The sequence below is a fragment of the Epinephelus moara genome, chromosome 6, assembly GCF_006386435.1.
Source record: "Epinephelus moara isolate mb chromosome 6, YSFRI_EMoa_1.0, whole genome shotgun sequence".
Taxonomy (NCBI): domain Eukaryota; kingdom Metazoa; phylum Chordata; class Actinopteri; order Perciformes; family Serranidae; genus Epinephelus; species Epinephelus moara.
Window position 1 is genome coordinate 604,451 of NC_065511.1, and position 14,252 is coordinate 618,702.

General features: G+C 45.5%; 1 protein-coding gene across 1 annotated transcript in view; it reads right to left on the bottom strand.

The window, feature by feature from the left end:
* Positions 1-14,252, bottom strand: part of LOC126391227 (dysbindin-A-like) — a 66,063-nt gene that overhangs the window by 36,984 nt on the left and 14,827 nt on the right. Inside the window, exons 4-5 of the mRNA XM_050045843.1 lie at positions 11,075-11,135; positions 1,664-1,796 (exon numbers count right to left, since the gene is read on the bottom strand). Coding sequence (XP_049901800.1) covers positions 1,664-1,796; positions 11,075-11,135 — 194 coding nt within the window. The remainder of the gene's footprint in view (positions 1-1,663; positions 1,797-11,074; positions 11,136-14,252) is intronic.

The following is a 14,252-nucleotide window of genomic DNA, read 5'->3' on the forward strand; positions in this document are numbered from 1 at the left end:
AGAAGAAGAAGAAGAAGAAGAAGAAGAAGAAGAAGAAGAAGAAGAAGAAGAAGAAGAAGAAGAAGGATTACAATAGTGTCCAGGCAGCTTAGCTGCCCGGACCCTAATAAACAAAACACAGGATGCTTACGTCCTTCCTACGGAGCTTGTAAGCTGGAGCTACTAACCTCAGCGCTTCCTTATCGTCTCATGAGCACCACCCACCTACTGCCCAACATAGTATATTCTCCCGTCATCTCAATTCAGTTCAATTCAATTTTATTTATAAAGCCCAAAATCACAATTTGCCTCACAGGGCTTTACAGCATACAACATCCCTCTGTCCTTAGGACCCTCACAGCGGATAAGGAAAAACTCCCCAAAAAAACCCTTTAACGGGGGGAAAAAACAAAAAAAATGATCTCCTGTCATATATTACTAAATAGCAGTTCACTGAATATCTCATGGATTCCCTAATAGAATAAAATAAATTGTGCCCCAAATCAATCAAAAAGAATGGGTTAGGGGAGAAAATTAGATCAAAACAAGTCAGTGTCGTTTTAGTAAACCCCCATTTCCCATCTTGGTATCGTCCATTAATATGTCACACATTGTTTCAGGAAGTAAATACATCAGTAGAACTAACTAAAGACAAGTGAACCGTCTGAATGAGCAGGAGAGTCCATTTCATGCAAAAATCAAAGTAAATTGTCTTTGGGAAAAAATAAGGCCCAATCCTCATATATAGATGATCAAAAAGCGATCAAAAAATTTACGTAGGGGGGGAAAAACACAGTCTTACCTCACTCAAGTTATGAGTTTCGGAAACGAGACCTAACGTTACTCCAACTGCTTGGCGAACGATTCCGCCTCTTTTGGATCCTCAAAAAGAACAATGTTGTTCAGATGCAAGATACGAAGCCAGTGGAGTGGAGCCAGTTGATAAATCTAGGTTTTGCCAAATCCAGTCAGAAGAACGACGCAAATGTCTCTTCCTTTAAGAAACTCAGCAAGTGCGGATCCCTGACTGTCCCCAATATTAATTTCTGGAAAGTGTTTGGAGCTGCACTGAGTCCAGACTGAGAGTGACAAAAGAATGATGAGTTCATGTCATCTGGATGGTCCTTCCAGGCTAAAGCATAGCTAGCCAGCAAAGACAGTAGCATTAGCAGGCCTTGGTAGTCTAAGGCTTACAAACTGAAGAGGTATAACATTAGTTACAGTGTCTGTGTTGATTTAGAGCAGCAGCCTCAGTTGGTTGATTCAGTATTACTTTACTTTGTTTTATGAAACAAAATGTGTCATTAAGAAAAGTGAAAGTCTGAAATAAAATATGATGTCATGAAATAAAATTTGAAATATTTTAAAAAAGAACACCTTGAAATGTCAATAAATACAAAAGGAAATAAAAATTCTATCAGATGAAACTATTTTGATGGTGGTGGCATGTGGCTGCAAGTCACCCATCGTAATGCTGACATCAACTCACTAGTCTGTAAACTCTCTAGTAATGGCTAAATTACAGTGCACAGGTTAAAGGAGCTGATGGGATCACATTTGACTGGAGTTGTACCTTGTATAAATCAATGTGACAAATAACATGATTGATTGATTTATAGATTCAGCTGTTGTTGATGGTGGTGGCAACTGGCATTACTGGACAAGAAGAAAACAGACTCCATACCTATGTTAGCAGTGATGGCATCTAGTTCACTGATAAAGGCCGGCAAGCTTTGCAGTTGTTCCTCTAGTTGGGTCAAAGCGGTTCTTCTTCTCTCCCAGTTTGCTGAGAGCATCACTATATCCCCATCTACTGCCTTACACACACACACACACACACACACAGACACAGACACACACAGACACAGACACACACACAGACACACACACGGGGGTTTGACAGAACAAAGAGGACAACTTCTGTGAATATAAGCTACAACAACTCAATCAACAGTAACAAACTTAAAGTTCGCTCATTTGCTATCACATTTAACATGATATTGCTTGGCCACAGTAAAGGTCCTCATGTGTCAACCATAACAGATTGATATTTTACTATGCAACACCTGTTAGAAATTTTGCTCTATATTCACTCTCTTTTCTCTATGCTTCACCGTACTGTGCATCAAAATAAGCAACAACATGCTAGCATACTGTATGTCTGACACTGTACATAATAGGGGTGGGGGAAAAAAAAACAATTTATCATAGTATCGCAATATTTTGTGTGGTGATATTGTATTGATACACAGACGCCATGTGTCAATCTTTCATTATATACATTATTTTTGCAGATACACATTTAAATACAACTTTTGATACTAGAATGATAAAATCAATTTGGCATTTGGCAGGAAGTTCATCAAAACAAAGATGGAGGCACCAGGGAAAGAAATCAGAAATGCGCCGTCAGCGTTCAAATCAAACGTCTAGACTTATTTTGGATTTTATAACTTGGATATGACACAAGCAATTTGCAAGCAGTGTCATCTGAGAATAAAATACTCTGGGAATACTATAAACATGAGTGTTCACCTCACACTCCACCATCCAGAGATAGCATTAGCCACTGACAGCCAAGCTAACGCTAAACCTGCCCTGCGGAAAAATACTGGACACACTTAGCTTGACAAAACTACCATCCAACTCTGAAAGAGCTAAAAAAACACAGTCCATCACCTACTTCATGTGCAAAGCTCTGCGTCTTTACAGAGATGTTACAAACAAAAGCTTTTGTTGCATGCTAAAAACACTGGTACCCAGGTATGTAACTCCATCCTGACATTTTTCACCGGCACAGCCATCCCCAAGCTCTACAGAGAAGTAAAGCATAAAGTTGAGAAATCTTTGAGTAAAGCAGGAAGGGTGGCATTAACTTGTGACACCTGGACTTCAAGGTCATTGGATTCATATGTGACTATAACCGCACATTATCTCACAGAGAACTGGCGACATTGCAGACCTCCTGCAAAATGCAGCATAAGAAGGGGGGATTGAGGGATGTAACAGACAACACTTCAAACATGGGTGTTGCCATTCAGTTAGCAGAATACCTGCATGAAGTATTTGGCTCACATGCTTAATCTGGCCTCAGAGAGGGCATTAAATCTGCCAACAGTTCAGTTTGTCAGGTGTATGCAGTATTTCTGACAGGTTTTATGACAGTGTTGGTCAGTCTTACTGCTTTGCGTCACATTTTGCTGTAATAAAAATGATTAAAGTCAGATGAACAGACTGAAAACTTTATCTTACGAGGTAAAACTGATGTTGACAAAGTTTTCCTTTGGGGAAATAATTTGCAGGTGTAAAGAAAGGTAATAAATTGCAATATATATTTTACTGCAATTCTCAGCATATCACAACAATACTGTATCATGATCCAAGTATCGTGATACAATATCATTTTGTGGGTCCTCTGGTGATTCCCACCCCAATTAGTTGTCGGTTAAAGGGCGTTTGGCTATTGAAAGCAAAATTAACCGAAACTGACATCCTTAGTGACGAGACTGTGAGAGGGTGGTTAAATGTGTTATCTAACAAAGACAACCTTATCAGCTGATTGATCTGATTAATTGATCTCAGCATGCCCAAGTGTAAAACAGCACTTACTCCCTATAGATTGTGGCTATTGGCCACTTTTACGGGTATTATGAAATATGCATCTCCAGTCCATAGGTATTTGTATTTATGTGCCTCTCTCTCTTCAGCTGTTTTTCTGGATGATAATTTTGTATATTGTTGCTTTTCGTAAAGCAATATCGTCAGTCGGAGAATTTCAATATTGCCCAACCCAACTTTCATACAGCCAATGATTGCAAGTCTTTTTCTTGTGAAGCAGCTACAGTTTTCTGTAGCCTCACAGGGGCTTAAGTCACTGACGTTAGCAACTGCTAACTCCTCAGTGTGTGAGGAAAGTCTGCTGTAATTTACCAGTCTGCAGTCTTCTTCTAACCTCTCAGGAAAGGACTTCAACCTCTACCATGATGTTTCTGTTGTATAGAAAACAACTGACAGAGAATCCATTTGTGCTCAGCTATAATTTAATTCAATAGCATGGCACTGTGGAGGGACACATTACTGGAATCCTCTGCATGTTTCTGGGCTGCATTTAATGCTTGTTTTCTCTATTAACTGATCTACTGTTTACTTTCTCAATTAATCGATGAATCACATGGTCCAAGAGTCCACAGTGCAAAGATATTCAATTTACAATGACATAAAACAGAGACAAGAAGCAAATCCTAAAGAACCAGGGAACAGTTATTCATTTTAGGAATGCACGATATTGGATTTTTTTGCCGATATCTGATATGCTGATAACATTTACACATTTACTACAACAGTAAATACATTTTCCCGAACCTGATATGATCAGATTTTTGATGATCACCTCCTACGTCCGCTATTCTTATCATATTTAACCATAGTTCATTTTTGTTAACAGGTAGTGGCGGCTGACACACGATAAAACTGAAGTTTTGAGCCATGACTCCTTCTATTCTGGCTCCCAATAACACAATAAGACAACATTTTAAGACCCCTATGTAGCCTACAGCCCTGTGGTGGCGAGTCGTGTTTTGTCCTCCCATCTAAAAAACTGACATCATTGTGACGTTGGCCCTAAAAGGGTCTATATTATCAGCATGTTGGCCAATTCTATTATTTCATTTTGAAGTCAATACCAGCCGATACCGATGACGTGCTGATAATATTGTGCATCCCTAGTTCATTTGGCTTGAACAGTAACTTACAGTTACAGTTAAGTGATTCTCCAAATTTCTGTAGGAGAGGCTGACGTGCTGACGTATTGTGGTAAGCGTGTTGTGTCATTTCCAGTGTTTTCTGTGACAGCGTCTCTGTGCTGCTCTAGTGAATTCTACTAGCTTGCTTTCTGCTTTTCCCCACTTCGGTTTCTTCTAATTCAAGCCTTAACCCACACTAGTTATGTTTAAGCACTTATAGCTCTCCTCCTTTTTATGACTTTCTTGCTAATCTCTTAGCTGTTTTTTGCACTTTATTAGCCTTGTTAGCTAACATTACATTAGCTTAGCGATGGCTTCTCCTTCTCCTGCTCTTTCTTGCTCGGTGTGCCAAATGTTCAGTTATGCCTCTGCCTCCTTTAGCGACAGTGGTAATTGTAATAACTGTAGCTTATTTGCTGCGTTGGAGGCGAGGCTCAGTGAATTAGAAGCGCGGCTCCGCACCATGGAAAATCACTCGTTAGCTGCGGTAGTTAGCCAGTCCCCTGTAGCCGGTGCGGAGCCACATAGCATAGCCTCTGCTAGCGGTCCCCCGGTTACCCCCGTGCAGCCGGGAGGCTAGGTAACTGTCCGGGAGAAGCGTAGCTCCAAGCCGAAGCCCACGGTTCACCACCAGCCTATTCACGTTTCTAACCGCTTTTCCCCACTCAGCGACACACCTGCTGAGGAGAAAACTCTGATCATTGGCAGCTCTATTCTGAGGAACGTGAAGCTGGCAACACCAGCAGCCGTAGTCAAATGTATCCCTGGGGCCAGAGCGGGCGACACTGAATCAAATTTAAAACTGCTGGCTAAAACTAAATGTAAATTTAGTAAGATCGTTATTCACGTTGGCGGCAATGACACCCAGTTACGCCAATCGGAGGTCACAAAAATTAATATTGCCTCGTTGTGTGAATATGCAAAAAACATGTCGGACTCTGTAGTCTTCTCTGGTCCCCTCCAAAATCTGACCACTGATGACATGTTTAGCCCTATGTCATCATTTAATCGCTGGCTGTCCAGGTGGTGTCCAACAAACAATGTGGGTTTTGTTAATCATTGGCAAACTTTCTGGGGAAAACCTGGTCTTATTAGGAGAGACGGCATTCATCACATGTTGGATGGAGCTGCTCTCATATCTAGAAACCTGGCAAAGTTTATTACTAATTCAAAACCCTGACAACCCAGAGTTGAGATCAGGACTCAGAGTCGAAGTCTTATACGCTTCTCTGAGCTTCTAGTGCAGTTACCCACCCATAACTATACAAGTGGTGTCTGTTCCCCGACCACCTAAATTATCTGAATCTAAAAATAAACAAAGAGGAGTTGTGCATAACAACCTCATAAACATTAAAACCTCTTCTGTGACAGAAAGACAAAACAGGAGAATTAAATGCGGACTGTTAAATATCAGGTCTCTATCATCTAAAGCAGTGTTAGTAAACAAATTAATATCAGATAATCATATTGATTTACTCAGCCTCACTGAAACCTGGCTGTGTCAAGGTGAATATGTTAGTCTAAATGAATCCACTCCTCCCAGTCATAATAATACCCACATTCCTCGAGGCAGCGGTCGAGGAGGGGGAGATGCAGCCATTTTTAACTCTAATCTGTTAATCAGCCCTAAACCTAAACTAGATTATAATTCATTTGAAAGCCTTGTTCTTAGTCTTTTACATCCGACCTGGAAAACCTCGCAGCCACTTTTATTTATTATAGTGTGCCGTGTTCCTGGCCCGTATTCTGAATTTGTATCTGAATTCTCAGAGTTTTTATCCAGTTTAGTTCTTAGATCAGATAAAGTTAGTATTGTAGGCGATTTTAACATTCATAATGATGTTGATAATGACTCTCTGGCTACCGCGTTTATCGCATTGTTAGACTCCATTGGCTTCAGTCAGGGTGTATAAACCCACTCACTTAACCATACCTTTGATCTAGTTCTGAGGTATGGAATTGAAATTGATAACCTAACAGTCTTTCCACAGAATCCCTCGCTATCGGATCATTATTTGATTACTTTTGATTTCTTTTTACTCGATTACACGCCACTCAGCAACAGTTACTATACTAGATGTTTATCAGATAGTGCTGTCGCAAAATTTAAGGAAATGATTACTCTGTCATTAAATTTAATACCATGTCCTTCAGTAACAGAGGTTTCCCGTACCGACTTTAAACTCTCCCGAATTGATCATCTTGTCGATAGCACCGTAGGCTCTCTGCGAACAATACTCGACTCTGTAGCTCCTCTTAAAAAGAAGTTATCAAAGCAAAGAAAGTTCGCTCCTTGGTATAACTCTCAAACCCGTAAGTTAAAACAAATATCGCGAAAATTTGAAAGGAGTCTCAAAAGAAAATAAGAACCCCAGGTTTCTTTCCAGCACTGTAGCCAGGCTGACTGAGAGTCACAGCTCTATTGAGCCTTGTATTCCTTTAGCCCTTAGCAGTAATGATTTTATGAGCTTTTTTAATGACAAAATTCTAACTATTAGAGGCAAAATTCATGACCTCCTGTCTTCAGATAGTACGTATCTGCCCTCAAACACAGCTGTAAGACCTAATATATATTTAGATTGCTTCTCCCCGATTTCTCTTCAAGAATTGACCACACTCCTCCGAGAACCGTCACCTTATCGTGGTGGAGGAGTTTGAGTGCCTTAATGACCCTAGGAGCTGTGCTGTCGGGGGCATTTCGCCCCTGGTAGGGTTTCCCATGGCAGATTGGTTCTGGGCGAAGGGTCAGACGAAAAACGGTTCAGAAGACCCTTCATTATGGAAGATAACAAGAGTTGGTGTACCCGGCCCGGAGGGTTACCGGGGCCCCGCCCTGGAGCCAGGCCCGGGGCTGGGGCCCGTGGGCGAGTGCCTGGTGGCCGGGCCTTCGCCCATGGGGCTGCCCTTTGTCACCGGTTCTGTTCATAACTTTCATGGACAGAATTTTTAGGCGCAGCCGAGGGGTGGAGGGTGTCAGGTTCGGTGACGGGAGGATCTCGTCCCTGCTATTTGCGGATGATGTGGTCCTCCTCGCTCCATCGAACAGTGACCTCCAGCTCTCGCTGGGACGGTTCGCAGCCGAGTGTGAAGCGGCTGGGATGAGAATCAGCACCTCCAAGTCTGAGGCCATGGTCCTCAGCCGGAAAAGGGTGGATTGCCCACTCCAGGTCGGGGGGGAGGTCCTGCCTCAGGTGGAGGAGTTTAAGTATCTCGGGATCTTGTTCACGAGTGAGGGTAGGATGGAGCGGGAGATTGACAGGTGGATTGGGGCGGCGTCAGCAGTGATGAGGACGCTTAACCGGTACGTTGTGGGGAAAAGGGAGCTTAGCCAGAAAGCGAAGCTCTCGATTTACCGGTCGATCTACGTTCCAACCCTCACCTATGGTCACAAGCTCTGGGTAGTGACCGAAAGAACGAGATCGCGAGGACAAGCGGCCGAAATGAGTTTCCTCCGCAGGGTGGCTGGGCTCAGCCTTAGAGATAGGGTGAGGAGCTTGGACATCCGGGAGGGACTCGGAGTAGAGCCGCTGCTCCTCCACATCGAGAGGAGCCAGTTGAGGTGGTTCGGGCATCTGGTAAGGATGCCTCCCGGACGCCTCCCTTAGGAGGTATTTCGGGCATGTCCAACCGGGAGGAGACCTCGGGGCCGCCCCAGGACACGCTGGAGGGTTTACATCGCCCGGCTGGCCTGGGAACACCTCGGGGTTCCCTCGGAAGAGCTGACGGAGGTGGCTGGGGAGAGGACTGTCTGGGCTTCTTTGCTGAGGCTGCTGCCCCTGCGACCCGGACCCGGACGACGAGACGAGAATTGACCACAGTGATTTCTTCATCTAAATCATCGTGTCTCTTACAGCCAATTTCCACCAGATGCGTGTTGGTTGCGTCTGCGCTCCGGCACGGCAGCGGAGCCGATAGGATTCCATTCTAGTCAATGTGTGTGTTTCCACCAGCTGCGGCTGTGCTGCGTTCCAGCTCCGTCTCAGCTCTGGCACTCCGGAGCCCTCCGCAACAGATACGCAGGACTTCTATTTTTGCCAGACACCGGAGCACAACGCAGCAATTCAGCACAGAGCAGATCGTGCGGGGCAGGAAGTCGTGCACAGAAACACAATAAAACATCCGGTTAATTTTCAAAATAAAATACATAGTGTTCACGTCGGATCATATTTCCCTGCACTACACCTTAAAAACTACATAATGGGCAGAGGCAGGCCTGAAGTCAACAGGTCAGTGGTTTTCAGACGTCATTTCACCCCGTGAACACCATGGACGAGGAGATATTAACCACGGCAGTGCACCGAGATGTCTTCCGGCGGAGCTGCACCGCACCGCACAGCAAACGCAGCCGGTGGGTATTGACGGATGGCGGAGCACGCAGCGGATAACCAGCACTGCCGTTCCGCAACGGACACGCATCCAGTGGAAATCCGGCATTCGGCCCCATCCCAACTAGGCTACTTAAGGAAGTTTTACCTTTAGTTAACACTCACTTATTAGACATGATCAATATATCTTCATTAACAGGCTATGTACCACAGTCTTTCAAGGTAGCTGTAATTAAACCTCTCCTAAAAAAGCCCACCCTGGATCCAGAGGTGTTAGCCAACTATATCCCAATATCTAATCTTCCCTTTCTTTCAAAGATCCTTGAGAAAGTAGTCGCAGACCAGCTGTGTGATTTTCTCCATGATAATTATTTATTTGAGGAATTTCAGTCAGGATTTAGAGTGCATCATAGCACTGAGACAGCACTAGTTAAAATTACAAATGATCTTCTGATTGCTTCAGACAAAGGACTCGTCTCTGTACTTGTTTTATTCGATCTTAGTGCGGCGTTTGGCACAATTGACCATCAAATTCTGCTACAGAGACTGGAACACTTAATTGGCCTAAAAGGTTTATTTATCCGATCGTTTTCAGTTTGTTCACGTTCCGCAAGGTTCTGTGCTCGGACCAATCATATTTACTCTATATATGCTTCCTTTAGGTAGCATCATTAGAAATCACTCTGTAAATTTCCATTGTTATGCGGATGATACGCAGTTGTATTTATCAATGAAGCCAGAAGAAAGTAATGGATAGTGTGACGTGTGTGGTTGTGCTGCTGCCGTGGTCCTGCCAGATGCCTCCTGCTGCTGCTGTTATCATTTTGAATACTTCTACTGTTATTATACACATGATTATTGCCACATATGTATACTATCAGATATTAATATATACTTTCAACATATTGTACCACAATAGCCAGAATTATAATTATAATATTATTATTTTGATTAATGTTGTTGTAGGCTACCGTCATTACTGTCTTTCCTGCATCTCTCTCTGTCTCCGTCTGTCTGTCTGTCTGTCTGTCTCATTGTGTCATACGGATTACTGTTAATTTTTTATGTTGATCTGTTCTGTATGACGTCTATTGCTCGTCTGTCCGTCCTGGAAGAGGTATCCCTCCTCAGTTGCTCTTCCTGAGGTTTCTACCGTTGTTTTTCTCTGTTAAAGGTTTTTTTGGGGGGAGTTTTTCCTTATCCGCTTCGAGGGTCCTAAGGACAGAGGGATGTCGTATGCTGTAAAGCTCTGTGAGGCAAATTGTGATTTGTGATATTGGGCTTTATAAATAAACTTGATTGATTGATTGATTGAATAAAATATCTGTAGATTGACCAATTAATGAATCCTCTCAGCTCTTGCTCATTTGTTTCAAACTTGTGCAGGAGTGTGTTTTTCTTGCCTGGGTCCAGAACCTGGACTCTGTTCACTCCACCAAGTTGACTGAAACAGAGTAGAACGACAGTTCTGTCTGATATCAGGGAACTGTTTTTTCTGAAATTTTAAGGTTTGAGCATAAGTTTCTCCACCATCTGTATCGTCACACAGTGCCAAGTATCTATTTTTTTTTTATCATAGAAATGACTAATATTACAAATACAAATTAAACTTTAGGCAGCCTACTAGAATAACAAAATTAATTGCTTTTTCGGTCCACTTGATACATTTTGCTGCAAAAAAAAAAAAAGACTGAGGTGAGATGAACAGTATGAAACCTTTTTCATATGAAATAAAACAGATGTTGACAAAGTTTTCCTTTGGGGACATAATTTACAGTTCATAAAAAGGTAATAAATCATAATATATTTTATCGCAATACTCAGAATATCACAACATAATTGAAATCGCAATAATACTGTATTGTGACTTAAGTATCATGATAACATATCATGGATCCTCTGGTGATTCCCACCCCTAACATCCAATACTCAAGAACCATTCATACAGGTATACCACCCACCCCACAGCATGTTTACTTCGATATTGTGGATCATTAATGGTGTCTGAAGAAGTGATGTTGCTCCTACCTCTGCAGCCTGAGCACTGTCCTTAGTTCTTTTATGGAGCAGAAACCAACTCTCCTCATACCTAAAGAAACACAATGTATACATAAACACACTGGGTCTCATTCATGAAACGTGAGCAGAAGGAATTTGTGTGTAAACTGTTCGCAGACGGAAATTTACGTGCATGTCCGCATTCATCAATATTTTAGTAGCTCCGATCTTTTCGTAGCTACTAACAAAATCTACTCCTGCTCCTGACCACTCGTAGTGCTTGTGTAAATTTAGTAAAGCACATAAATATTGCTTGTCACTATTGGAAATTACAATTTTAATTCGTATTGCGCTCTGTTATGTACACAATACACAGACGTCTTTGAAACACGTAATCTAAACATAACAAAATATTAAAAATATAACACATTTAGTTAAATTAGTTGGCATTTAGCAGGTTTAAGATCCAGATTAGATTCATGATTGTGAATTATCTGTGTAAATCGACTCAATAGATTACATGTTCTTTCTACATGTTGAATGATGATTCAACATCATCATTCATGTTGACGAGAACCGTCACTCCTCCGAGAACCATCATGTTATCGTGGTGGAGGAGTTTGAGTGCCCTAATGACCCTAAGAGCTATGCTGTCGGGGGCATTTTGCCCCTGGTAGGGTTTCCCATGGCAGATTGGTTCTGGGCGAAGGGTCAGACGAAGAACGGTTCAAAAGTCCCTTCATGATGGACAAAAGCATGGACTCGTGTACCCGGCCTGGAGGGTTACCGGGGCCCCGCCCTGGAGCCAGGCCTGGGGTTGGGGCCCGTGGGCCAGTGCCTGGTGGCCGGGCCTTCGCCCATGGGGTCCGGCCAGGCCCAGCCCGAACCGGCTACATGGGCTCATCCCCCTGCAGGCCCACCACCCGCAGAGGGATCCAGAAGGGATCGGTGCTATGTGGATTGGGTAGCAGACCAAGGCAGGGGCCTTGGCGGTCCGATCCTCGGCTACAGAAGTTGGCTCTTGGGACATGGAATGTCACCTCTCTGGCGGGGAAGGAGCCGGAGCTTGTGGAAGAGGTTGAGCGCTACCGGCTAGATATAGTCGGCCTCACCTCGACACATAGTTCCGGCTCTGGAACCCAAGTCCTTGAGAGGGGTTGGACTCTCTCCTTTGCTGGAGTTGCTCCGGGTGAGAGGCGGAGGGCCGGGGTGGGCTTTCTGATAGCCCCCAGACTCTCTGCCTGTACGCTGCGTTGGGGTTCACCCCGGTAGACGAAAGGGTTGCTTCCCTGCGCCTTCGGGTCGGGGAACGGGTCCTGACTGTTGTCTGCGCTTATGTGCCGAACAACAGTTCAGAGTACCCCCCTTTTTGGAGTCCCTGGGACGGGTGCTGGACAGTGCCCCAACCGGGGACTCCATTGTTCTGCTAGGGGACTTCAACGCTCACGTGGGCAATGACAGCAGGACCTGGAGGGGCGTGATTGGGAGGAACGGCCTGCCCGATCTGAACCTGAATGGTGTTCAGTTATTGGACTTCTGTGAGGGTCGCAGTTTGGCCATAACTAACACCATGTTCAAACATAAAGATGTCCATCGGTGCAGGTGGCACCAGGACAGCCTAGGTCGCAGGTCAATGATTGACTTTGTAGTCGGACAGCCTAGGTCGCAGGTCAATGATTGACTTTGTAGTCGTATCATTTGACCTGCGGCCATATGTGCTGGACACTCGGGTGAAGAGAGGAGCAGAGCTGTCAACTGATCACCACCTGGTGGTGAGTTGGATCAGATGGCAGGGGAGGTCGCCGCGCAGACCTGGCAGGCCCAAACAAACAGTGAGGGTCTGCTGGGAACGCCTGGCGGAAGAAGCTGTCCAGATGATCTTCAGCTCCCACCCCCGGGAGAGCTTCGACCACGTCCCGAGGGCAGAGGGGGACATTGAGTCCAAATGGGCCTTGTTCTGTTCTGCCATTGTCGAGGCGGCGGTTGCGAGCTGTGGCCACAAGGCCGCTGGGGCCAGTCGTGGCGGTGATCCCCGAACCCTCTGGTGGACACCGGAGGTGAGGGGAGCCGTCAGGCTGAAGAAGGAGGCCTACAGGGCATGGTTGGTCTGTGGGTCTCCGGAAGCAGCTGACAGGTACCGGTGGGCCAAGCGGAGCGCAGCAGCGGCAGTTGCGGAGGCAAAAACTCGGGCGTGAGAGGAGTTCGGTGAGGCCATGGAGGAAGACTATCGATCGGCTCTAAAGAGGTTCTGGCAAACCGTCCGGCGCCTCAGTGGGGGAAGGCGGCAACTCGCTCACACTGTTTACAGTGGGGGCAGGGAGCTGCTGACGTCAACTGGGGACATTGTCGGGCGGTGGAAGGAATACTTTGAGGAGCTCCTCAATCCCAAAAACACGTATTCCAGTGAGGAAACAGAGACGGGGGTCTCGGGGGCGGGTCGTCCAATCTGGGGCAGAAGTCGCTGAGGTAGTGAAGCAACTCCGAGGCGGCGGAGCCCCGGGGGTGGATGAGATTCGCCCTGGATATCTCAAGGCTCTGGATGGCCGACTGGTGGAGGGTGTCAGGTTCGGTGACGGGAGGATCTCGTCCCTGCTTTTTGCAGATGACGTGGTCCTCCTAGCTTCATCGAACAGTGACCTCCACGGTTCGCAGCCGAGTGTGAAGCGGCTGGGATGAGAATCAGCACCTCCAAGTCTGAGGCCATGGTCCTCAGCCGGAAAAGGGTGGATTGCCCACTCCAGGTCGAGGGGGAGGTCCTTCCTCAGGTGGAGGAGTTTAAGTATTTCGGGATCTTGTTCACGAGTGAGGGTAGGATGGAGCGGGAGATTGACAGGCGGAATGGGGCGGCGTCAGCAGTGATGCAGGCGCTTAACCGGTCCGTTGTGGTGAAAAGGGAGCTTAGCCAAAAAGCGAAGCTCTCGATTTACCGGTCGATCTACGTTCCAACCCTCACCTATGGTCACGAGCTCTGGGTAGTGACCGAAAGAACGAGATCGCGAGCGGCCGAAATGAGTTTCCTCTGCAGGGTGGCTGGGCTCAGCCTTAGGGATAGGGTGAGGAGCTCGGACATCCGGGAAGGACTCGGAGTAGAGCCGCTGCTCCTCCACATCAAGAGGAGCCAGTTGAGGTGGTTCGGGCATCTGGTAAGGATGCCTTCCGGACACCTCCCTTGGGAGGTGTTTCGGGTATGTCCAACCGGGAGGAGACC